This window comes from Zonotrichia albicollis, chromosome 18 (genome assembly GCF_047830755.1).
Source record: "Zonotrichia albicollis isolate bZonAlb1 chromosome 18, bZonAlb1.hap1, whole genome shotgun sequence".
Lineage (NCBI taxonomy): Eukaryota > Metazoa > Chordata > Aves > Passeriformes > Passerellidae > Zonotrichia > Zonotrichia albicollis.
Genome location: NC_133836.1, coordinates 11,362,714 through 11,388,222, shown reverse-complemented (window position 1 = coordinate 11,388,222; position 25,509 = coordinate 11,362,714). Strand labels below are relative to the sequence as shown.

General features: G+C 43.8%; 1 protein-coding gene across 3 annotated transcripts in view; it reads right to left on the bottom strand.

The window, feature by feature from the left end:
- The window catches only part of SPECC1L (sperm antigen with calponin homology and coiled-coil domains 1 like), a 69,143-nt gene extending 46,406 nt beyond the window's left edge, over window positions 1-22,737 (bottom strand). For 2 of the 3 annotated variants that reach the window (XM_074554592.1, XM_074554594.1), the window contains exons 1-4: window positions 22,597-22,731; window positions 7,859-8,048; window positions 2,580-2,742; window positions 211-1,844 (exon numbers count right to left, since the gene is read on the bottom strand). In XM_074554592.1, the coding sequence (XP_074410693.1) occupies window positions 211-1,844; window positions 2,580-2,742; window positions 7,859-8,011 (1,950 nt within the window). In that variant the 5' untranslated portion in view covers window positions 8,012-8,048; window positions 22,597-22,731. Of the gene's footprint in view, window positions 1-210; window positions 1,845-2,579; window positions 2,743-7,858; window positions 8,049-16,405; window positions 16,530-22,596 lie in introns of all 3 variants that reach the window. The other variant, XM_074554593.1, reaches the window with a different exon arrangement.
- Between the last annotated feature and the right edge of the window lie 2,772 nt (window positions 22,738-25,509).

The following is a 25,509-nucleotide window of genomic DNA, read 5'->3' as shown; positions in this document are numbered from 1 at the left end:
CTAGAGTCATCCTGTAGCTCAGTGTATCTATATAATTTTCTCAAATGCTGACATCATTTTCATAACAAAAGTCAAGAGAAAGTACTCAGTCCTAACACTACTGCAATCCAATTAAGCTCATAATTAATCTTTTACTTCTGAAAGAACTACAGAGGCCAACAGGCCGTTGTGTGATGGGATGTTAGGATGCAATGGCATTTTGGGCACTACCTTAGCAATGGCATCTTGCAGTCGGTTGGCATCATTGCGGGTGTGAGCCAGCTCCTCCTGCAGACCACTGGCCAAGCTCTCTGCTTTCTCCTTATCCAGCCTGACACTCTCCAGCAGGTCTTGTATATCTGATTTATCTCCAGAGTTGTGTATGGAATACAGCTCGGCCACTCTCTGCTTTTCGTGCTCCAGCTGAGCTTTCAGCCTGTTCATCTCAATCTGGTCACTGGCTACTGTGGCTTTGTACTCCTCCAAGGTGGATGCCAGAGCGGTTTTGCTTTTCTGCTCTGACTCGATGATCCGTTCCATGTGGTGATTCCTCTCTTTCAACGCCCCTATCATCTCTTGGGCCTCCTTGTTGTCTTGCTCTGCCATCTTCAGCGTGTTGCTCAGGTGCTGCTGAACGCCCAGCAGCTGCTCCCGCTCGAAGCGCGCGTTCTCCGCCAGCTCCATGTAGCGCTGCTCCAGCTCCATGTAGCGCCCGCTCTTCATGTCCTCGTCAATCACGTAGGAGATGTGGTGCTCGTCCAGGAGGGAGCGGAAATACTCGATCTGACGGCTGAAGTGCTCCAGCTTGTCACTCTGCTGGCACAAAGACTCCATCAGGATTACCTTCTCCTCTCCAAGTCTTTCATTCTCGCTGTTCAGCTCTTGTGTTATTTGTTGCAGATCTGCAAGCTCTTGAAGCGTGGCCTGGAGCTCCTCAGCTGTACTGTGTTGGTTCTCCTCCATCTGATGTATCCGTTCTGTCAGACAGGCTACGGACACCTCACTTGCATTGCCACTGCTTCCCTTCCTAGACCTTTCTATGCTTGGTACTCCTTCAGATTCTGAGGATGATGGAGCATCTAAGGCATCATCGCTTGATGTCAGTGGCTGATAAACTTCACTGCACTCACTGTCTAAATTATCCATGGAATTACTGTGTTGGTTATCCATGAGAGTGTTTTCATCCTGACTTAACAAGTCTTCCATCGATCCAGGAGCAGAACCTTCCACTGAAGATGTCAGAGTGCCCCCACCATCGCTGTGGTTGCCAGCTGTAATCTCTGGACTCAAAGACTGATAGCCAAAGAGCTTTTCAGAGTTGTCCAGCCTTTGTTCCAAAGAAAAGCCCAAAGCATTTAGTCTGTCTTTTAGCATTCGATTCTCATTCTTCAGCTGGTTGAGCTCTTCTCTGATGGCAGTGTTTTGTTCCTGTAACTGGAGCAGCGTAGACTCTACATCAGTTGGCTGATGGACAACAATGGCTTCTTTCTCTTCGGATTTCTCATCCCCCTCAAGATGATCTTCGTTGAGTCCCAGCTGAGCACGCATGTCCCTCAATTCATTTCTCAGATGCAAGATCTCCACATCTTTAGTTTTTGCTAACGTCAGGAGATCGTTCACCTTCGCTTCCAGCGCAGCTCTGTCGCTGATCTGATTGTCTGACTTGGACTTGCTCATGCGGACGTCGCAGTCGGGGTTGGCGCGGCCGCGGGAGCGCTTGGCCAGCCCCGCGTCGCCGGGGCCCTGCCCTGCCAGGGGCAGCTTCTTGCTCTGGCTCAGCCGGGAGCGCTCCCGGATCCTCTCCCTGGAGGAGCTGGACTCTTTGTTTCCAGAGGAAGTGCTACGTTTTGCTGTGGAACTTGTACCTGTGTGTTTGTGGGAAGTTAGGAACATGGATTTAAAATACTGTATCTGTCACAGCAGGCTGTGTGCTTTGTATCAGCAGCACAGTGGCTGATTGTCTGAAGCACACATTTATTATTAGCACACAAGCTAAATACATTTCATAGAAAATACTGGAAGTAAGCATTAACCCAACATCCAGCACTTTCTGCTTTCTGTATTTTCATCTTATTGCATAAAAATATAGATCATTACTCCTTTATTTCCAGATGGTTTACAGCTTTGCAAGCATTACTGAATCCAAAACACAGCTATAGAAGGCAAGACCTATTTCAATCCATATCAATAACACACTAAATGATTTCATTTTTCTCAACAGTTTCTGAAAGCTCTCTTACTTTATTTCTGTAAAGCAATACAAAACATCCAAAATGTTCATTGTAACAACTCATCTTAGAGATTTAGTGTTTGTGTCATGGGTTCTTTAAACAGACAATTTTAGAAAAATCTGTGATTCTCTAAATTAATTATATTATTTCATCTCGTATAATAGTTGCATAGTCAGTACTGAAAAAAACTAAAAGGAACACCCTCCAAAAAAGCAATTACATTATTAAAAACAGGAAAAGAGTTTAGAAAGTGTGTGATTTGATCATGGTGTTACTGGGCACCTCAGTAAGCAGCCTGAATCCTCAATACATTAAAAGAAAATAAAAAGCCCCCAACTTCCACCTTTAAGAATCAATATATCCATTTACCTGCAATGGTTTTGGGTTTGTTTTCTAGAGTGCTCATGGCTGTCCCTGGAGCTGAAGGTGCTGTTGATGATACACAAGAGTTCTTCTTGGCCTTGACACCGTTGGTCATGGTCACTCCGCCGCCACCAGCCATCCCTGCTAAGAGGTCATCGTTACTCTTAGTCTGAAAGAAAGGGAAGAAGCAGCTTTAAAACAGCTGGCCCAGAACTCTGCACAGCCAACATTTCTACTGCTAAAGGTTCCTTCAGTTTAAAAAGTACACATTTGACAAGTCATGTGTCCATGCAAGAATGCTGAAAAGTGTAAGTGTGCTGCACTGTGCAGAGTCAGTGAACTGAAATGGAACTTTAACTCCTCACATATGAGTGAGTATTGAAACTTCCCTCTCCCCCCAGAAATTCTTAATCTTCCAGTAGCAAGGAGAAAAATTTAAAAAAAAAAAATCAAATTAAAGCAGAGTAAAACATCACAGTGTAAAACTTCTCAATTTTGACTGGAAGTTTTCTTATGCATAAAAATGAAGGCAATTCTTAGATAATTAAACCACCAAATACCAGGAAGTTAGTACAATATCCTTCAATTGAGTATGATCAAGTATTTTCTGGTGGACAAATTCATAACAAAAAGCTCAAATCAAAGGAGAACAAAAATCAATCCAACATTAGCAAAATACAATTTCTAGCTAGAAATACTGAGCTACAGACCACTAGAAACTATGGCAGAGGCAGGGGAAAAGCCACTCTCACCACATATCCTTGCTGTGCTTTCAAGCTCTTTTCTAGGGAATTTTAAGAGATGGGGTATCTGTTTGATGGACTTTTTGTCTAACCTCATATGATTGTTCCTGAAACTACTGTTAGCCACAAAGCTGCCTGGAATGTGACAAGGCAGCAAGCACAGGATTCCCAACAACCAGCCTCCCAAACAGAGAATACATCTTTCAGAATAAAGCAAACTCTAGAAATACTAAACTCTTAAGTATTAATTGGCAGGCTTTATACTCTTTAAAATACAATTTTTCAAATGGTGAAAATCAAAATGTGCTCAACATTTTTCGCATTATATGAGGAAAAAAAAAATTAAAAGGAAACAGCTGTGCTAGCAGCATTCTTGAGCAACTGTATTATTCAGCTGGATAACACATTTGAACTCTCCTCCAACATCCCAGCTCAAAGGTACTGCTGAGGAGTTAACCAGTTGCTTTCCATCATGTCTGAAAGTTTGTAACTTCCAGCTCCCACACACATCCATGTTAAAAATTATATTGCAGACATTAAAATTCTATACATTTAGAATGAATGTACACTTGCTTAATTAAAAAAATAGTTGCATGTCAATCTATTCTCTACAGTCTATTTTTGCAAATGCCAATTCCAGAACAGCTGGAACACTGATCACAGCACTGTGGAAAGAGCATGGATGGGATCTGTGCTATTTACAAAGAGCAGCTACAAAACAAAAGGGAGCTTTGGGAGGAGAACATATTTGCTCTGCATGAACTGATAGAAATATAGAAAATTTACAGAGAGAAAAAACTATTTGTAAGGGTGAAATCCTCTAGGACAAGGATGTTTTTATTGAATCATGTCAGAAATGGTGTAGCCTTCTGAGAAGGTTTCTAAAAGGCTGGAAGAAAACATCACTCCAAGGATCCAGTCTGATGTGCATCTAAAGCTGCCTTTTCTGCTGTGGAAATGCCATTGCTGTTTGCTGTGCAAACAAAGCTCTTCCAAGGGCTCCTTCCTCCCAGGAGCCAGAGCAGCTCCTTGGTCTGCCCTGTCACACAGCCATGCAAACAGGCACAGGCAATGGAAATACAAATGGGAAAGCAAAAATATCAGAGGGCTGCAAAAGCCATAAAGCCCACCCAACTCATGGGTGAGGATGGGCTGAGCACAAACTACTGGTGTACAGCAACCCTGGTTTACCTGTGATCTGATTAGATTTTGTACCTAACAAACTCATTTTTTGGGCATGGGGGCACAGGGGGAGGGAAACAACCCAGTGCAACTATTGCCTAAACCCAGATATCACAAGAAGGCACAGAACTGATTTTCTGCTTTGCTGCTGGATCTGCCCACCCTCCTGCAAACGTGATGTTCAAACAGACTGTGAGCTGTCAGCATCCTTACCCTGCTGAAAGACTGGGGAAATTAGATTAAACTTTCAGACACTTACAGTGCAAGTACATGTTATCAAGCCAAATAGGTCAAGATGTGACTCAGCTTGAAGAAAAAACTCAAAGTGAAATGCACAGGTTCAGACATTACTCATCTGCAGTCCTTGCTGAACAAAGGAATTTAAGACAGCCATTCTTCTTCTGACTTACCCATAAACTATTTCTGGTCTAGGTTGGAAGGCACTGCCTCCTCTGCAGCCAATTAGTAAACAGCTTCTCAAAGCTGTAACATTATACTCTTGGCAAAGAAAACTATTTAGCAAAGCTTTGGAAAAATTACAAACCAGCAGCTCTCTTCTTAATGTTCCACAATGGCAACCATTCAGAACCTTTAAAATCAAAGTATTTTTGTAGCATATCTTTTTAATTGAAGTAAAAGCAATGCTGCATATTTATTAAACAACTTTTCCCATTTACTAAGAACTGTGCCATCCTGCTTAGCATAAGAACTCCTACATTAAAATGTGAAAAATTAGAAACTCTCATAATTAGAAATGCTCATCCAGACCTATTTTGCTTTTCTGTATAAAAAACCACTTTATAATTATACAATTCATATTCTGTTTTCCTCTCACCACTTTCTTTCAGTGCAACGAAACTTGAATAATGACCTATACAATTCATTTCATCTCAGTTTCTCAACAGGTATATCCTATTTACTGCATCTCATTCAAACCCCTTTATATATATATAATTATTCCTCCCTAAGATTTTCTTTGATGGTTGTTGTTGCTGCATTTGAGTTTTTCAAACATCAAACTTCACAACAATCTGTAATTAAGGTACTGCATTTTGCAAACAGAATAGAAGCCTAGACACATGAATACTGAAAACACACTCTAATTTTTAATATTCAAATATTGGTCTCCAAGTCCTGGCTTTTCAGGGACACTGGATTTTGCAATTTGTCTGAAGTACAGCTGCTGTCTAATTACAGCTGGGAATGTTAGCAGGATCACAAGCTCATTAGCTGAAGAAGTCAAAAAATAATGATCTTAAAAAGAAGAATATATTATTTATAGAGTATTTTTTTTGACAGATTAAAAGTGGCTGGCAGTTAAATTTCTGTACCAATCAAGTGTGTGGGGTGCTGAACATTCACCCAAGTGCTGGGCAAAGTGGGAGACAAAAACTGCAGAGAAGGAACCAACCAAGGGCATTGGGAAACACCCTGGGACAGGCTCAGCTCTGCTCAGGGGTGGGCCCAAGTTTCTTCCTGTGCTCATTGTCCATACATTTGAAAACTCCACAAGAAAGGACAAATGTATGGAACAATGCAGTTAAAGAAGCCTACCCAAAGCTGAATGTTGGCCTGTAGTTGTATCATAAAGGGGATGCTATAATTAAAAATAATGTTCTGTTTTGCAACATTATTACTGACTGAACCAAGACTGCTGTAGTACTGTATTTCTAATCTTTAACAGGAGCCTTTCACTCAATACCCACCTCAAAGGACTGAATAAATTAGTGAGCATTGCAATAAAGTTATTTAATGCCAGCTTTTATTTTTGTCAAAGAATATTAAATTTTAATTTAATAACACACACCAATTCATCAACTCTAAGAGAATATCCTACAGCCTCTATGAGGAAAACAATATGCCAAAGGTTTCATCAACAATATCAAATACAAAATCATATTTAAAAAGTATTTTTAAAAATGCAACTTCTATTGATACTTCTTTCAAGCCAGAAATTATGTCATTTGTCAGTACCAGTAAATAAAAAGCCCCAGAAACAACTAACTTTGTTATATAAGTACAGAACACTCAAAGAAGATTCATCACTATCATTAAGTCACACAGCTGGCACAACAGCACCATAACAAATAAAAGACATCCAAGTGTGTGAGTAAGCCTGGTTGAACATAAACCTGAGATAAGCCTCAGTAATCAAAAGAAAATTTTCATTGTGCCTCAAACTCATAAATTGTCATGAATTCCAATCCCACACCAAAACACAGCCAGAAGTGTTACTAATATAAGCAAAACTGTGAAAGCATACTGGGTCAAATCTGTTCAGAGATTACATCATCCTCCTCCTTTATCTCCCTCAGAGGAATGACATAAGAAACTTGATAAGTAAACTACAAAGGGCTTTAGTTGCTTTGAGAGGTTTCTAGAAATATAAAGTATGTAGTGTCAACAAGCATCAAAAGATTATTTAAAGCTAAGAAAACTGCAAGATGCATTGGGTGATGGAAGAAAGGAAGGGCACTGGGAGAAAACCTCCCTAAAACTTGGCTTGCAAGTTCATCAGCAAAAGTATCAACCATTCTTCCACAGAGGAAAAGGAAGAGGAGACAGGGAACACACCTTTTGACTTCAGTTACCCTCTACAGAGAAACCTCAGCTCCTACACTTGAATTCTGCATCTTTATTTGCCAGGCACTCCTGGATGCAGCAGGAGCTGCATCCAGCCACGTCTCCATGCCAGGAAAAGGAGCAGAGCAGAGCAGAGCAGGCTCATTCCATCCATCCAGCCCAGATGTGGCTGCTCCCAGGTGAAAACTCCTCAGTGTTTCTGATTGTTTTTTGGAAGCCATTTGCTCCTCCATACACTAAGAGAAAACCTCTACCTTTGAACTTGTTCTGGGAGCAAGAATCAACTTGTGAAAATTCAGCTCAAGCAGTACTTGAACACAAAGCAAAGGCCAAAACAGCCAGGAGAACTCAGCTGCACTGACCCAACTCAGATCTCTGATATATACAGAAGTTCTCATGTTAGATACTTCATTAGTTCTTTTTTCAGAATTACTAAATAACTCCTATCAAATCCCATTAGTCACTGACACCATCCAAGCATAACAGCAAACAAATAGCATTGGTCAGAGCACAACTTCCCCTCTGCTGCTCCTGCACAGCAGCCAAGGCTGCACAGCACCCTGCTCTCCCTCTCCTGCTGCAGAATGCAAGTTCAGCATCAATGACACACCAGATCCTGTCACCCTGCCCAGCCCTCTGGAACTACCCACATTCCCTCCAGCTACCCATGCAAACCTCCAGTCTAAGCTGCATTAAAGACAGGCCTGGAAATTCTACTCTTTTTAAAGCTTTATTTTAAAAAAATACAAATAATCAGAATGTTCTACTGGTTATTACCTTCAAAAGAGATGCTGATGTCCCAGTTTTGGAGAGTTTTGTGACTGCAGACACTGAGGAGCCGTTTTCTGGTTTGGCTTTTTCACTTGTTTGAGCTTTATTTACTCCAGGCACTTTGGGCACTGAGCCAACACTCCTGCTTGCTTTCTTCATTCTGGGCTGTCTGTTTATGATGCATTTACAAACAAATCTACAAGCAGAAACAAAGAGACTTTAAACATAAAATACAGATGAAAAGCAATGTCTTTTTTTATAATGTTCTATTTAAGACCAGACATCCAGAAGAGCAGCAAAAACCACAAATTAGAGCCAAACAAAATGCATGTGACTGACCAATGGTTTTTGCCTTTTCTTAAAGGGGATTTTTGCTAAGGACTAAGCTCCACTCCAAATTATAATAATTTCTTCTTTTAAGTTCTTGTTCCACAAATGGCATTGAACTGAGGATATTTTCTAAGTGACCCACGTAGCTGAGCTCACTCATTAGCCAGCAAAAGAAAGGCTTAGTAGGGAGCAATGTCCTTTATTCCTGACTGTGGGAAGGAAAACACTGTGGGAGTATTCAGGCAACAGCTTAACTACCAACAACACTGGATCTGAGAGATTACCAGTTCAGTGAAACAGCAGATGTGGAGAAAAAATTACTGTACAAAAAATCCAAACAAGTTGAAAAATTCAGATTCCCTCCAACCAGTTATTAAAAATCACAATAATAAACACATGGAACTTCACAAATGTAACACGAGTGGTGTGATTCTGAGGGTGACCTGCAGGAAGGAGCCAGAAGCAGCTCCCTGGGCTCCATGGCCTGCAGCGGGGACACTCCTGCAGCCTGGCCCTGCCTGCCAGCACTGCCATTCCACCCACAGGCACTGATGAACGCCCAGAAAGCAAAGCTGGCTTTATCCAAACCAGGAGCAGCCACAGCAGAAAACTGCAGGTACTACAGCAACAGCAGCTGATTCCAAGGAAGCACAGACTGACAGGAGAACAGCCACAGGAAGAACCTGAAGCAGGGGCTACCAGAAAGACCAGACACAGCAGGAACTTCTCCTCCTGCAAGAGGCAGAGCTGGCAGCTGTTTTCCTCATCACCCTGAGTCAGATGTCATGGGATGGAAGATTAAAAGGACAACATCCCCACTCCACTTTCAGTCTGAGGGAGTCCAGGTGGAAGTGAGTGATCAGGTTTATGCCAGCCCAGTATCTCACAGCTGACTGGAAACATGAAACACATCCAGTCATTTCCATCTCTTAAAACTGAAGCATTTCAAAGGCACAAAAAGCAGACTGATGGCTGTGTGCATGAGACATTTGATATAACACAGTGGTCAGAAGTATGAAATAATTAACACCGTACCTTTACACACACTCCTTCCTCCTGAGCACCATCTCAGCTGCACACAAGTACATTTCAATTCTGACTTTGATCAAGTCAGTAAAGCTGCAGGAGTTTTGCCTCCTCAGATCCCTAAGTACTGTTAACAGAAGCAACAGGAAGCTTCATCTTAAAACACTGAGAATATTTGTTTATAGCCTCCAGATTCCTTTAGTTCTGAAAGCTGCCACGAACAGACACAGAGAACTTTGTTTGCTGTTGCAGTTTCATCATCGCAATGTCAAAAATGCTCCAGTCCTGCCATATAGCCACAAGTAATCAGAAGACTTTCACAGAAGACTAAATAACTGAGAGATAATTTCAAATGAGAGACTCCTTAGAAAACCAAAACCCAAACCAGAAAAGCCCCATGAAGGCAATATGTTTATTATACACAACTAATATTAAGTGGCACAACTGCCTACTAGATTCCAGAAGCAGATGGTAACACTGGCTACCATCTAAGTCACCACACTTCTATTTCTTGCCTTTCTCATGTTTATGAGTCACTTACTTGTGCTTTTGATCTTATTGAACTGAAAACTAAAACTGAAAAATACTAAAGAGGATAGAGTTCTTTAGGAGAACTGGCATCTTTACCATTGAGGGTTATTTCTGATGTTTTACAGACATAAATAAATGGCACACTTGAGGAACAACCAAATGAAATTTCACAGTTTGTAGTGAAGCTGACTGCATTGAAAAATTTATCCCAAAGAAAAACTACAGAGCTGTGATAAATCAGTCAGTCAGAAGCATCCCTTTTTGATGGTCAGAGCTCCCAGGAGGGCTGGGGCACCAGCAGTGACATGAGTGTGACACATTCGGGCAAAGCTGCCATCCTTGCCTGGCAATGCAGATCAAGCAGTGGCCCTGGCTGGCACGGAGACAGCAGCACTGGCTGCCTGCAGTGCCCATTTCCATGTGTGCAGAGCACAGTCACCACCCTGCCACACCTGGCACAGCCAGACACAGCACACACCAGTTTGCATGCACAGTAAACACCGCTGGATCTGTTTATCACAGCAAGGAAGAATAACATAACCCACTGGGTGCATGGCCTCAAAGAGATGCAGGCTAACATTGCCTTCTGCAGAACAAACCATTTCTACTGGAATCAAGATATTTCAGGGGGCAGCAGTGACAAGACTCTGAGAACTCAAATGTTTCACTGTCACTGTAGGACACAACATGAGCACACACACTGCTGCTCTCAAGGTGAAGAAAAGGGAAGTTTATTTTCTGATTCTAACATTTAGAGTTTTCTAAAAGAGACAGTGGACTGGAGGGTGAAAGTGCCACCTCTCCAATGACACTGGACAACTGAACGGTCTATCAAATCTCTCTTCTTCTAGAAAAGAATGTAAAACAATAAATTATTTACAGAAAGTGTGTGAGAAAGTTTGCTACAAAAATGTAAACATCAGAAGGCTTAAAAAATCTTAAAGAATCAAAGTAGCATTTCTTATCCATGAGAAATGTTCCTGAAAACATGCCACAGTGTTTGCTTCAGGAACAGCAACTGCAAAGCAGCGATGGAAGCAAGCAAAACTCAACAATGTCAGCTAAGTATAAATCCTCATGTTTCATCACAGCATTACTTTGAAATATCCAGAAATTTGACACTCAAGACCAGTATTTTTGATTCACTGAAACTCAAAGTTAGAACCACATTTCCAGAAATAAAAGATTTAAAGATACACAGAGGACAAGAAGGCTTAGAGACCACTGTTCCTGTTTTAATTCCAGAGAAACAAAGCCTTAGCAGTTACTTTCCTAATGAAAGAAGTTTACACCATTAGAGTTTAAAAACTGAGAAAAATACACAGATGGGTCACACAAAAAAAGAACAAGATATCAATTAGCATTACAGGTTCTAAAAGCAGCTGCTTACTAAGAGTCCCAAAGAGAATTTATGGCCTCTCTGTGACAATTTCTCCCCTCCTGCCTTCTCCAGGAAGGAAAAAGAAGATGGGGTTTCAGCACTGAATACAGGAGACATCAATATTGTGTGACTGCAAGCAGAAAAAGCTCTGCTTCACCCAGTTCCTCCAAAGGCAGGTATGGTAGATAAAAACTACTTTTGTGCTTCTGAAGAACACAACCACATTCCTTAGGAAGAAACAGTATTAAGAATCAGCAACAATCTCGTCTCTGCCCAACAAGAAAATTTAACAATAAATTTCAAAATAAGAAATAAAACACTCTCCAACCAAAGGAAGCTTTCTGAAGAGTAACGTACAGCATTAACAATTCAAACGAGAACGAAAATATTATTTCACTATTGTTTTAAAAAGAAAATATTGCATCTAAAACTGTATTTTATCTTTTGCCCTAGGGAGAAAGAAAGAATTACTGAAGACTTCCTTTCCCTTTATACACACTTCCTCCTCAAAAAAAAAGGAAAAAAAGGCACTGCTAAAGAAAATAGCCATCAACAGGCAGAAGACGTTAGTGGAAAACATTTGATTAACGATAGCACAAACAGTATCAATTAATCAAAATGGAAAAAAGCCAAAACAACCAAAGTATCAGATAGAAAGACTACATTCCTGAAGTGCACTGTAACAGTTCCCTCTAACCTGTATCCCTTGCCAGGCGTCTCTCTTTCCACAGCACACATAGTCCAAACTCAGGAGGGCTCTCCCTGCTGCTGTGAAAGCAGCCTGGCCTTTATAGCAGCTGCACACACAACTGCATAAATAATAATTCCCAACTGCTCTGCCCAATGGCACGGCTCTGCTGCTGACTGTAAGCTGATATGATGCATGCAGGCAGCCAACATGCAATGCTCTCAGCATTACACTCCACAGCCCTGAGCAGGGCAGGGAGGGGTGATTCCTTACTGTGATTATTTTCATCTCATCCTTTATTTAATCTGCTTGTTTATGCTAATGTTGCTGTCACAAAAGTAAAGAGTAGTAGTTACAGGAGTACAGAATATAGTTTCCTGTGTCTGGAAGACAATAGAGGGTTGAGCAACAAAAGTATTTTTGAGAGGCATCAAGCAACACTACCTACTAAAAATAATGAATTATTAAGAAAATTATAAATTATCTTAGAATTATCTTTTAAGAGAAAATAAAAGAAGAAAGCAATCCCTCAAATGTGAGGCTACTGAGCACTTTTGGAAAATCAAATACCCAAGTTACACAAGAAATTGCTCACATCTTAGAGCAATAGAGTCAGTACACTTTCACTCTGTATTTGTGCAAATTCTTTGGTTTTGATATATTCAGGCTGACAACTTTGCCCAAATAATTAGGGAATGACGTTTTCAGGTCACTTATACAGTCCCAAAAGGCAGAAAAGCAAAGAGATTATAAAACACAGCCTCATCAACCCCATGTAAAACACAGACACAGAACTTTCCCAAGTCTCTGCAGACAAGACAGCACAGACACCAAAAAGCTTCATATTTGGAATATGAAATAAGTTATCTAGAAAGAGACACAGGTCTCCATATCTATAATTTCAGCCTGCAAGCTGTACATGCACTCTACAACAATGTCTCTGGCTCAATAATTCCAAAAACATGATATATAAGCCACTGGATTCCAGCAGCCCAGAGCAAATAGTGCATTTCTTTTACTGCTTAAGATCAAGACATCACTTTTAGTGACTTGCAAGTTTGCTGATGCCAGTGGGTAATTTAAGATACCAAGGATAACAGAGAGTCCATGGAATCACAAAAACCCTTATGAGACTAAGTGGACAATAAAAACAGCAAACAAAATTAAATAGAGGTAAACACAAACACATCTATCTCTCAGAGGAAAGCAACCTCAGCTTCAAATATAAATGTGGTCTCAGTGTATCATTACTGCTCAGCAAAACTCCAGCATTCTGATTCACAGCTTCATTAAACCATCAGTGCAGTGTGTGAAATAGGAAAAGGAAAAAAGCAAAGCAATCCCAGAAATTATTACAGAAGGGAATAGAGAATGGACCATAAAGCACAAATATCACACTCAACAAATTAATGTTTTGCCCATCTACCCACACTTTAATTGCTATGTGCAGTTCTTCTCTCAACCTCAAAAAAAATTCTTACAGATCTTAAAATGATCAAGCAAGGGGCAAAAATAAGATCAAAGGTATATAACAGCTCCCATGAGATATCTCACAGAGATCATGACAAAAGCCTATCAAATCTGGAATGGCATCAAGAAGGCAGACTGGGAGTGGCTGTTAAACATCTATTTGAGTAAAAAACTAAAACTAAAGACCAGCAAATTAATTTACAGCCAGATTCTAAATTAAAAAAAAAAGTGAGCTGTATGTTTAATGTATATTGTGTGAGGAGATGGGGAGACTGGCCATGCACAAGGCACAGAAATTTCCTAATGGCTGTAAAACATCTGAGCACAAAGGGCTCAGAAACCCCCCTGAGCCAAAACTAATTACAAGCTGGGAGAGCAGTCAGGGTAGGAGGGAAGATTTTGGGTTTGGGTTTTTTCCTGAGGCATCTGCCCCCAGCTGCAGGTGGGCTGGAGCTCCAGGTGGGCTGATCCCCGTGCCAGCGTGGGCAGGGCCTGCTCTGCTCCTGTGCTGATGGGAAAACACACAACTGTGGGGAAAACGCGCAGCTGAGGGGGAAACGCACAGCTGAGGGGGAAACGCACAGCTGAGGGGGAAACGCACAGCTGAGGGGAAAACGCACAACTGAGGGGGAAACGCACAACTGAGGGGGAAACGCACAACTGAGGGGGAAACGCACAGCTGAGGGGGAAACGCGCAGCTGAGGGGGAAACGCGCAGCTGAGGGGGAAACGCGCAGCTGAGGGGGAAACGCGCAGCTGAGGGGGAAACGCGCAGCTGAGGGGGAAACGCGCAGCTGAGGGGGAAACGCGCAGCTGAGGGGGAAACGCGCAGCTGAGGGGAAAAGGCGCAGCTGAGGGGAAAAGGCGCAACTGTGGGGAAAAGGCGCAACTGTGGGGAAAAGGCGCAACTGTGGGGAAAAGGCGCAACTGTGGGGAAAAGGCGCAACTGTGGGGAAAAGGCGCAACTGTGGGGAAAAGGCGCAACTGTGGGGAAAAGGCGCAACTGTGGGGAAAAGGCGCAACTGTGGGGAAAAGGCGCAACTGTGGGGAAAAGGCGCAACTGTGGGGAAAAGGCGCAACTGAGGGGAAAACGCACAACTGAGGGGAAAACGCACAACTGAGGGGAAAACGCACAACTGAGGGGAAAACGCACAACTGAGGGGAAAATATACAACTGAGGGGAAAAGCACAACTGAGGGGAAAATATACAACTGAGGGGAAAACGCACAACTGTGCACTGCACTGCAATACAGATGGAGCACACAGGGCTGCAGGGAGTCTTTTAGAGAGAAAAGACTTTTCTACTACTTTCTGTCTTAAAAATTCTGAACACCCTTGACAGTTTTCCATTTCAAGTTGTGGAATTACAAAAATAGGAATTCTGCATGTAAGTTATGCTATCCATCCACTTTTTTTAAGATGCATTTGCTATTGCTACTTTTTTTTCAAACAGAAAAGAGGAAAGACCAGAGCTTTGGGCAAGAATTGGCTGTTGCACACCTCAATTTCTCTACTCCTTCTTTGGAGAAAACTTCAGAGCTGTAGCTGCTGCAAGCAATGTGGAACCGTTGCAATACTTAACATTCCAGACAAGTGACAGGAACATTTACAGAACTCCTGAACTCACAAACTGTGCTCTAAAGGCCTTTTCATAACAAAATTAAATTATGTAGCCTTGTTTTCAAGCTCCTATTTCAAACAACTGCTATTTCAAACCACTGCCAAGGAAAGAAAAAACAACTGTTCATCAGCTAGCATGGAGAAACTGTTCTACAGGGAAGGGCAACACTGCCCACGACTTCCTATCAGCAGGAGCTTCTACACTGACTGCAGAAGACTTTTAATAAAAAATTTTGAAAAACAGAATAACAGACCAGGTAAATCCATATCTAACTGGTATCCATCATTAAACTGATTACAAAATATTCTATGTCAGCCCATTAACTACAGCTGCTCACAGTGCAGATCAAACACCAGCCACATCACTATAAAGTAGGGCTTGTTTCCTTGGTGTTGAAAATACAGGTAATTTGGTTACATTGTCATTTTTCACTACTTTTGGTAAATTTTACAGTTTCATCCAAATGTTAAGCCACACACTAAGAGAGGCAGCATATATCTATTTCCTGGGTAGCAATTGCACTTCTATGTCAGATCTTACATGCTTGAGCAAACAGCAGACATGTCAACCTTCCCTGTAAAACCCTTGGTTAGTACTCTGAAAAAACAGAGCTAACTCCTACAGTGACACTTGCTTTCCAGGAAAATAAAAAAATTAACACACAAATTTTCCCAGCCAGAGGACTGACCAGCTTTAAGCATAAACCCCAGTAATCTAAAAAGTGACACTTGATCAGTTAACTCCATTAATTGGAAGTGCTCTTACCTGTTATCCCAAGCAGGGTCTAAAGCAAGTGTTACTCCAAAAATCAACGACCTTCCAGTTCCAAAGGTGTATTTAGTGTCCTATAACCCTAAGCATATACTGTATTCCTCACACAACAACCAAAGTCCACTGGTAGACTGCTTACAGTGTTCATTGCTGTGATTCCTCCAGCCATGAGTCCTACTGACAAACTCATACGTGGAAATTCCCCTGGCACTGCCTGGCAGCACTTTCAAAACCAGCCCTGTCAATTTTAAAACCAGGGGAGTTGGTAGAACAGCACAACAAAAGGTGCAGGAGCAACACAACAGCTTCCTTCCCTTTTAAACTGGCTGGCTCAGCACACAACATTTCACTGCCATGTTCTCTCTCTCTGCATGAGCAGGTGACCAGTGGTGACCTCCTCCCTCCCTTTGGTGCACTAAATGCTGTCAGCTGAACTCAGATAGCAGCAGCTGCAGCAAAGGTTTCTGCTGCACCAAGCTCCCAGAGGAGCAAGGCAGGCAGCAGGCAGTGCCCAGCACAGGAGGGGGACAGAGAAGGGACATGCAAAATGCCATTTCAGAGGCAGACCAGTGGCTCCCAGCACACTGTGTGACAGGTAAAACCTGTAAGAGAAGTGATTAACTTAGACTGGGTCTCATGCTCATCCAAAACACTCCACCAGATCTTCAGTTCATGCAAAATCCAAACACTCCCAGTCCTGATAGCAGGATGGTTATGGTGACAGATCTGTTCTTACCAGCAGTTGATTAATTCTCAGCTTGAGGACTTTCTATTGCCTGGACATCTGGAGCTGGGAGGTGACTGAGTGCTCACCATGTCCACTTCACCCCCAACCTGGTCTGACAACATTCTTGAAGGCACTGCAACAACAAAGTCCCAGAGGACAGAGAAGCAATAAAGAGATTCATGACCTGAGGAGCTTCCCAGGCCCCAGGTGCTCACAGCTCTGGGATTCCCAAGCCCAGAAGGACCTTCCTGGTCTCAGATGCTCCAAGCAAATGGCCTGAATGGGAATGGCTCATGCACAAGTCAATCTTGCTAAGGCCGGGGGAGGGACGTGCCTGCTGGGGATTGCTTAAGTTAGTCATGAAAATAACTTAATTGTACCTTGCCACCTAAAGAGGCAGTCCCACCCCTTGCTCGGCCCTCTCCCTTCTCTCCATTCTAGAGATCACAGCTCATTTTTGATGAGTTGGTCTTTCAGACAGATCAGGGCTGATGTGACTCACCTTGTAATTGCTAGATACTATGCAAAGGAAGCAGCGGGACTGGGAACAAGAAGGAAGTCTCATCCTTTCAGAGATGGTGTAGCCCCAAATTTGTTTTAATTCCGTTTCAGGCCTCTCAGCAACAGCCCTGCTTTAAATGAACCTCTTACTGTCCCCTACCAAGCCACCAACACTTTCCAAGCCAGGGCACAGATGAACTGTGTTATTTTTATGCTATCACCACGTCACTAAACAGGCACTGAGGGGTCTGAAGCCTGGCTGGCTACAGATCTCAGTTCTGTGCAGTGGCCCCCATCTTTCCTCACCTCCAAGACCTGTCAACAGCACACTCATTACACAGTTTGAAGGCTTCAGGCCTGGCAGACACAGCCACATGCAAATCCTTCCTAAACACTCTGGTGTCACTATGGGAGGAGCAGTTACTGGCCCCAGCGTGGAAGCTCAAGGACACAAATTTGAGTCATATGGAAGAAAAGTCCTTGTGACAGCATGGAGAGGTTCCCATCTACTGGTAATTTTTTATTTCCCCAGGGGAAAAGGGTAGGACTATTTCTCTTCCAAATTTTATTCCAAGCCTTCCAGAAAAGGGTGAATCACCAGGCAGTTTATGGAGCTGCTGCTCCCTGGGACAGTTTGGTTCAATGCTGGAGCAATGCAGGACTCTACATGGGACAAAGCCTGGGAAAGCACCAAAATCCCAGAACAGCATCCCGAGCTGATGCAGCTGCTGATTTCCTCATGGAATGCCAAGGGCACTCTCCACTGTGAAACACTTTTAAGGTATTTCTTTGAAAAGCTCCTGGACCTCCAGGTTTCCTGGCAAACCTTTGATGCATGACTGAAGGCCTCTGAATAATTTTTCCTCCAGCAAAATGCAGTCTTCCCATTAAAAAAGGCTACACTGAAGTATTTTCCTTTAAATATCCTTTATATTACAACACTAATGTCCATAACTGATAGACTTAATTTTCTTCTGTAGATAGACACTACTTATTTTTTACAGACGTGTACATCAGAAAGATTTTGAGAAAACTGTCAATAAGTTTTTCTAACAAGAATTTGTATGATTCCACATTTTTAACACAGCAGATGTAGTTCTGAATATGAAACAAAGTGGACTGAAATTTTATCTGCACACTTGAATCTATACCCTTTAAAATGTCTTCACTATCTTACCTGAGTTTTCACAAACAGAATTTGCATTGTTTACAGCAATATCTATCCCAGCAAACTACCAAACCCTTTGGAGAACAGCATGATGGCACCTTTAAACTTTTCCAAAGTCCCAGGCACACCCATGCTGCAGGCTGAGGAAACCTTCTCCTGTAGTTTTATATAAAACCAGAAAGAACAGAAACAGTAATGGGGGAAAAGTTTATGTCACAAAGTTTTCATTTTAACATGACATTTCTTTATGACCTCAGCTTAGTTCAATCCAAAGATATTGCCACATTCAAGGACGCATCTCGTATTTACAAATCCTAAATCAAGAATAATTTGATGACAACAACTGTATGTATTTAAGAAGTTCATCATTTCCAAAAGAGACATTAATTGTCCATCTCATGTAAGCAGGTGCAGATACAAAGTAGCTTTGCACGATTCTGTCACTGAAAGGAAAGAAGGTTCTGGGTTTTTTTTTGTCACAGAAAGAAATAAAAACAAATCTAAAACTTCAAGTGTACACAGTTACTCAGATTTGTGGAAGGAATCATGCCTATAAAAGTAGCTTTGGTTTTCCTTTTCTCTTCCAGAAAAGCCTATATTCCTTCAGGGACTTGAAGGAAATATTTGCCATTAACCATTTAAAGTGCTGGTCACTTGTTAGGGAAGAGCAAATTGAAACAGGCAAGACCATTGTCTGAAAAGACACTGCACAGCAGATGCTGCTTTGAATGCACACCCATTAGCAACCCTCAATAAAAGAATTTTTTTTTTCCTAAATAAAAGAAAAATTTAGCTCAGTATAATCTGGCAACTTAGGAAAAAGAGAAAAAAATTAAAAATCCTATGGCTAAACAGAGAAAGTCAAACTTCAGCAGATCATTTTTATAAACTTGTCCATGTCACTTAAAACCTGTCCATCCAAAGCCAATATTCTAGCAGAGAAATACATTGAATTATTTCAATGCTGGAACACTCTCCAGCACCAACCCTCCCACAGCAAAGAAATTCTGCAGCCGAAGCTTCACGAAGGCTCCATCTGCCAAAACCACCGTGTGCTTTTAATTAAGAACATCCACAGCAATGCACTGGGAAGAACACACCAAGTTTCAGGGAGCAGCAAGAACAGCAGCACCCTGGTCATGCCTCCCCTCACCTCCCCAAAGGCAGAGCCCACAGAAAGCCCTTACTCACTGCAGGTACCTGTGCAGAGCATGAGTCCCACACTGAACCAATGACCAAAGCCAAGGAAATGCTTTCAGCATCCAAAACACACAAATATTTCCAGGCTGATGTCATCAAATACATCACTCAGTACTTCAACTCTACCTTAACTCTTTTTTACTATTATTTAAGTACTACATGTTAGATGCTGCGTTTATTTTCCTGAATAAAACTGCAAATCTAACCATTAGTTGCAGCCAGTCATCACCTTGGCTCTGTTCTGGCACACAGGGATGGAAATTCATAAAACTCATGCAAGATTTAGCTTTCAAAAATGTCAAACCAAGTTTTGAAGTAAGTAAAAACTTGTTATTTACTCTTCTGAAATTTTGCTTTAGTGGCTTTATAAACATTTAATATGCAATAAGTGACTTCTTCTAAATTTTTTTTTTTTGTATTGAAACCTTGTGGATTGACACCCTTCATAAAGTCTCCTTTCACCTAACTTCAGAATTTATCCTTCTATTCTTCTTCCCTGCAATTTGGGAAGAAGAATAGAAGGATTCTATTCTTCTGCCACTGATTTACAACCCAGTATCAGTTCTTTGCAAAACTGAAGTACCTCAAGAAGATGAAGATCAAAAGTCTGTATGTTTGATGAAGATCAAAAGTTGTAGTGCCTTGTAGGTGTAGGACAGTAAACTCTTCTTTCCCAAAGAAAATCATGCACATATGTGTGAAAACTCTACTAATGAATTATTTATGTTTAAAGATAGAATCCTGTGATTATTTCCAGGCTGCACTAGTGCTAAGTGCTCCAAATGGTGTCTTCTCTGATCATTTCAGTTGGAATAAGCTCAAAAGAAACAAGTAATGGGTTCCTTGCAGCTAGTCATGTAAGGCTACCATTATGTGCATAAATCAGCTTCCAACGCTGCTCTTTCTCCCTTTTTCAGTAGAAAGACCAAAAATAAGACTAAATGGGGTATTTTTTAAGGCAGGAAGTACAAGCCTCACATTTCTTATGCTGTTTTCCCAATGAGCAATACTGATTCAGTCCCATTAATAGCATTACACACTGCTAGGACTGGATCCTTGTTGGCATGTCAGGCTCCAACACCACAAGGTCCAAAAAGAGCTCCTGAATTACATTAGTGAAAAATCTCCTAAGGAGTTTCCATAGCCTCCACCTACTGAGAATCCATTTTCCTCCTTCATACCAAGAGTAAAGCAAAAATGGCACAAATTTGACTGCAAAACGTTACTTCTAAGTACATAGCTATCAATACATAAAATTGACTGTACATCAGATTTATTTTGTACAAGTAAATCTTTGCAGCATCAAAATATCCACCCCAAGATAAAAATATTCATCCCAACATTGTGCTGAAGACAAAAACTTCTAAAACTCAAGAAGTTTTAGCCCTGGCAATTGCCACCTTTAAATGATGTCCATGTATGGCTCAGGAAAATTCCAGCTGGCCCAAGCAAGCCATGCCAGTGCCCATGCTGGCAATGATGTGGCCAAACACCTACCAGATCTCAGCCTAATGCCCAAGTTTGATTTGCTGTGTCCATACACACTCTCCACTGATAGAAACCTTAGTTCCAGGTTCTTCCTGATGCAGAAGACACCTTTGGCAGATGCCTAAAAGGCCACAGAGATCACACCAGCCTAAAGCACAAAGGGAAATGAAAAATACCCCAGAGCTGCAAATCACAACAGAAGGTAACAGTCCATGACACCTGGAAATCCCTGCACTGAGGTTTTCCCACTGTGTTCCACCATCATCAGATTTTAATAAAACAAACCCTCAAACAATCAGAGAGAGAAGACAGATCTTTACTGATGATCACTAAAGCACATGTCAGCAATTAGCTTGAGCAGATAAAATAACTGGGAAAATGTGGGCTGCATAATCTTACTAGATGGCCCTTTATTTGACAGGAATAGGAAAATATGTTAAAAGTATCTGAGAAGTTTTATTCCCAATTATGCATCATATTCAAAAAATAAAGAAACAGAGATGTATCTTCATCCATACGAAAACACCTGAGAAATCAAGGGGTTTTTTTCTTTACTTCATGTAGTTTACCAGCCTGGAATCTGGTTTTTCCATTAGCTGAAAGTGAAGTGGCAGTGTTACAAGAAACATGAGACTACTCCCGTCTCAGTTTCCAGTTTTAATCTCAGACTATTTACAATGACCTTCTCTTTTCAATTTTGTTAGCAACTACCTAACAACACTCAACGAGGCTGGAGAGAGAGAAGAAACTGCTTCTCTTCTTCTGAGCTACTACAGCCCTACATTGTGATCCAGTGTTAAAAGCAGCCAGGGGCTTTAGTTTGCCTATCTTTCAGCAGCCAAAGTCCACACCATTAATAAAGCAGGAAGCAGCTCCAGAAGGTTTATGTTTGCTCTTGGGGTGAGCGGAGCTTGCACAGACTATGCCCTTCAACAGAACCCAAGGCTCCTTAGAGCTTTTTTCACCCAGCAGAGCCACTTACATGACACATTTTCTGCTACAAGAGAACTGTGTTCTCCAGATCCCAGCACAGACAGACACTTCATGCGACCACAGATGGTGTTGTGGAGAGGAGGGTGCAGTTTGCAGAGCATCAGCACAGCACTGCATTGTTTTTCTCTCTAAAGACACAGCGTACAGAACCCTCAGAGCAGGCTGGTGACCGGATTTGGCCCAGCTATAGGAACCTGCCTTCCTACATCCCTAGTAATACTAGGTTATGACAGACTTGGAAGGTAAGCGAGGCACAGGATGGCAGACAGCAGGCACAAAACTGGAACTTAGAGTCTCCTTCAGCCCTAAAAAGGCAGAAAAGCCGCGCTCCAGAGAAGCGTGAGACCAGAATGCAGACAAAGGTGCTCCCGAACACACCAAACCCAGCCGGAAAGCTGCTGAACGCGGGCACTCCGCGTTCCCCCTCAGGGAGCTGCACACGCACCCACCATCCCTCTCCCAGCCCGCAGCGTGAAGCGAACGATTCCCCCAGGGATGCAGACGCGGGCCAGGCTGCGCTCCCCGCCAGCCGGCACCGGCGGCCGCTCCGCCGCTCCCCGCCAGCCCCGCGCACCGCGGCTGACAGCGCCAGGCCGGCCGGAGGGTGCCGCGGCGGCCCCTGAGGCGCGGGGGACCCCAGCGGGCGCGGGGCGGTGTCACCGCCGGGGGTGACAGCGCGGCCCCTCGGGGGAGGCGGTGAGGAGGGGCCGCGCGCGGGGCTTCCCGCGGCCGCGAGGCGCTGCGGCCGGGGCGCGGGACACAGGCCCTACCGGAGCCTGCGCGGCCGCGGACGACCCCCCGGCTGGCGGGGGTCGGGGCCGGGCTGTGCCCGCCGGCGCTCGGCGCTTACCGGGGCAGCCGCCGCCTCCTTCCCGCTGTTCCGCAGCCCCGGCTCCGGGGGCACCGCGCGGGCCGGGCCGGCGGGAGCGGGGGGGGCGCGGAGGGGCGCGCGCACGGCAGGGACCCCTCCGCCCGCCTCCGCCCCGCCCCCTGGCGGCACCGCGCACGCGCCCCCCGCCAGCCCGGGGGCCGTGAGGGGAAAGGGCGGGGCCGGCGCGGGCACGGGCGGCGCGTGCGCGGGGCGGCCCCGCCCTCAGGGCGGCCTCTGCCTCAGGGCGGGGCTGGTCCGCACCTGAGCCTCGGAACCGCGGGGTAGCGGCTTCAGGTAGAGGGAAAAACTCTGAGGTCGTGGAGCCCAATCTGTGTCCCAACACATCGAGTCATCTAGAACATGGCCGTGAAGTGAGTGCCACGTTCAGACTGTCCTCAAACACCTCCCGGCACGGTGACTCCATCACCCCCCAGGGCAGCTCGTTCTGATGTCTGATTAATCCTTCTGTGGAGAAATTACTCCTCGTGTCCAACCTGAACCTCCCCTGGCACAGCCTGAGGCCGGTTCCTCTCATCTTGTCCCTTGTTGCCGGGAGCAGACCCCGACCCCTCACGGCCTCATCTCCTGTCAGGGAGCTGTGAGGGACAGAGGGTCCCCCGAGCCTCCTGTTCTCCAGACCCAGCTCCCTCATCACACTTGTGCTCCGGACCCTTCCCCAGCTCCGTTGCTGAGGGGTGGGAGGGCAGCAATGGCCCCAGCCCAGGGCCCTCATCTGGGACTGGTGAAAAAATCAATTATTTTGTGGGGTTTTTGGGGCGGAGGAATAAGCATGCATATTTTAAGCTCCAGCACCAAGTGCGCACAGCGCAGGAAATGTGAGTGAGGGAGCTGTGGGTCTTGTAAACCTTACTGTCCAGATCTGTAATTGTAGCTTTTCATTCGAGTGAGAAGTAGATGTTTAAATGTGTGTCGTGGCTTAAATAGGCTAGCGTGTTCTTCACTGTTCAGCACAAATCCAAAATATGGCCTGTACTAGCCACCTTGAAGAAAATTAACTCTACCCCAGCCAAAACCAGCACATTGTGGTAGGAAATAGCTCTCCCTTCTTAGGTGACAAGAACTCCTGCACACAAGCTTTCAGAGTCTGAGCTCCCTTCAAACGCACTAAACTGAGCTCAGCTGTGTAGCCCATCACTGCGCAGGATGTTTGACTTGTCACGAACAGCCAGCAACTGAAGTTAATAACCCCAAATTGCAGCGTGGGTGCTTTGGTGGGAGGTATAGCAGAGTTTGTGTTTACAGACGCTGCCTGGGAAATGCTATGAACACAGTAATGAAGACAATGTGCTGATTTGACACATTCCTGTAAAAGTTTCCCTCTATTTAGGATAAAGCTTTCCCAACTCAGCTGTTTTAGCAAAAGAAACATTTCAGTGTAAGATTGAGTTGTGTGTTCTCCCCTGAGGTACATTCCTTCCTAGAATTCACAGGAATACAGAATTTGTAGGTTGCAGACTGGTAGGGCAAGTATGATTTACAGTCCCCTCACTATCTTTGGTGAAGTTAAATTTTCAATATTATAAATCAAAGTAAATGATATCTCTATTACATCAGAATTCCCTCTCAAACTAGCAGGATGTGTGCTGCCAGATATTGCAACATCATTTGATTTACATGGTGGGAACATTTTTCTGTTTGTGCGCCTTACAAAGTCAGTTTCATGAGATGCCCTTCCTTGGCCATTTCTTTGTCACTGCCTGCTCCTACCTGGTGGGGATTCCCATGCACAGAGAAGGTGCACTCGTTTGACAGTGAAATGCTCCTTTATACTTAAATAATAATGATGTTTATTTTCCTACACTATGACCAATGTTATTCTGCTATAATTTCTGCTTCACGATACCTTCAGCAAAATGTTGTCCTGTTTCCACCTTCGGGTTGATTTTGAAGTTATCAGCTAAAAAATGGCATTTCAAAGGCACTGCTTGTGTATGAAGGATGTGAAAAGTGGCTGCATTTGTTCTGAACAATGTATTTCTCACGGTAGCCCACAAAGGGCTCTCAGCTTTCTGCTTTGCAGCAGGAAGCAGCCGCTCAGCTCAGTGAATTAATGAACGAGCTGCTCGCTGACAGTGCATATGCCCTTGGATCTTGGTTCTGGAACTTGAAAGGTCGCTGAGAAAACCGCGTTAAATGGCAGCATTGTGTGCTGTAACGTGTGTGAGAGCGGTTCAGCTGTCTGCTAGGAACGCTTTCTCTTTGTGGTTAGTTCTGGGCTGGCCTGCCCCTGAGGATTACAGAATCTCCATAACTGCAGGCTTCTAACAAAGAGCAGACGAATGTCCCGGGAGTCGGGCAGGGACGGCTGATCCTGCTCGCACCGACAGCTGGATCCCGCCGGCCCCGGGGCAGCCTGGAAAATGGAGAGACACCTGCTCAGGTGCAGCAATTTGCACAAAACATCCGTGCTTGTTACACTCACGTTCTTTCTCATCCTGCTCCAGCCTCAGGTTCCGTTCACTCCCTCTCGTTCCAGGTGCTGCAGGTGTGTTGGCTGCTTTGCTCAGGCTGCACCAGGGGGCCTTCAACGGGGGAAAAGCATCCAGGAGGAGTGGCTGGGATGCTCCAGGCTGGCAGTCAGAGCAGAGCTGGACACGGTAGGAGCTGGTTGTGGGTGCAGAGTGCCCGGTGCAGGACACGATCCCTCCCAGGCTCATCCAGAGGCTGATCTTCACAGGTTCACTTTCTGGGACAGGGAGAACCATTTGCCAGAAGAATTCCACATTTTTACATTATATCATCACACCACTGATGTATTAGTCAGAAGTATTAGCAACAGTCATTGAGTTTCCCCTCCTTTGCCCAGTTGAAGGTAAGCATGACACTCAGTGTAGTTTTAAACAATGCAGTCAGTCATTGCATTACATTTTA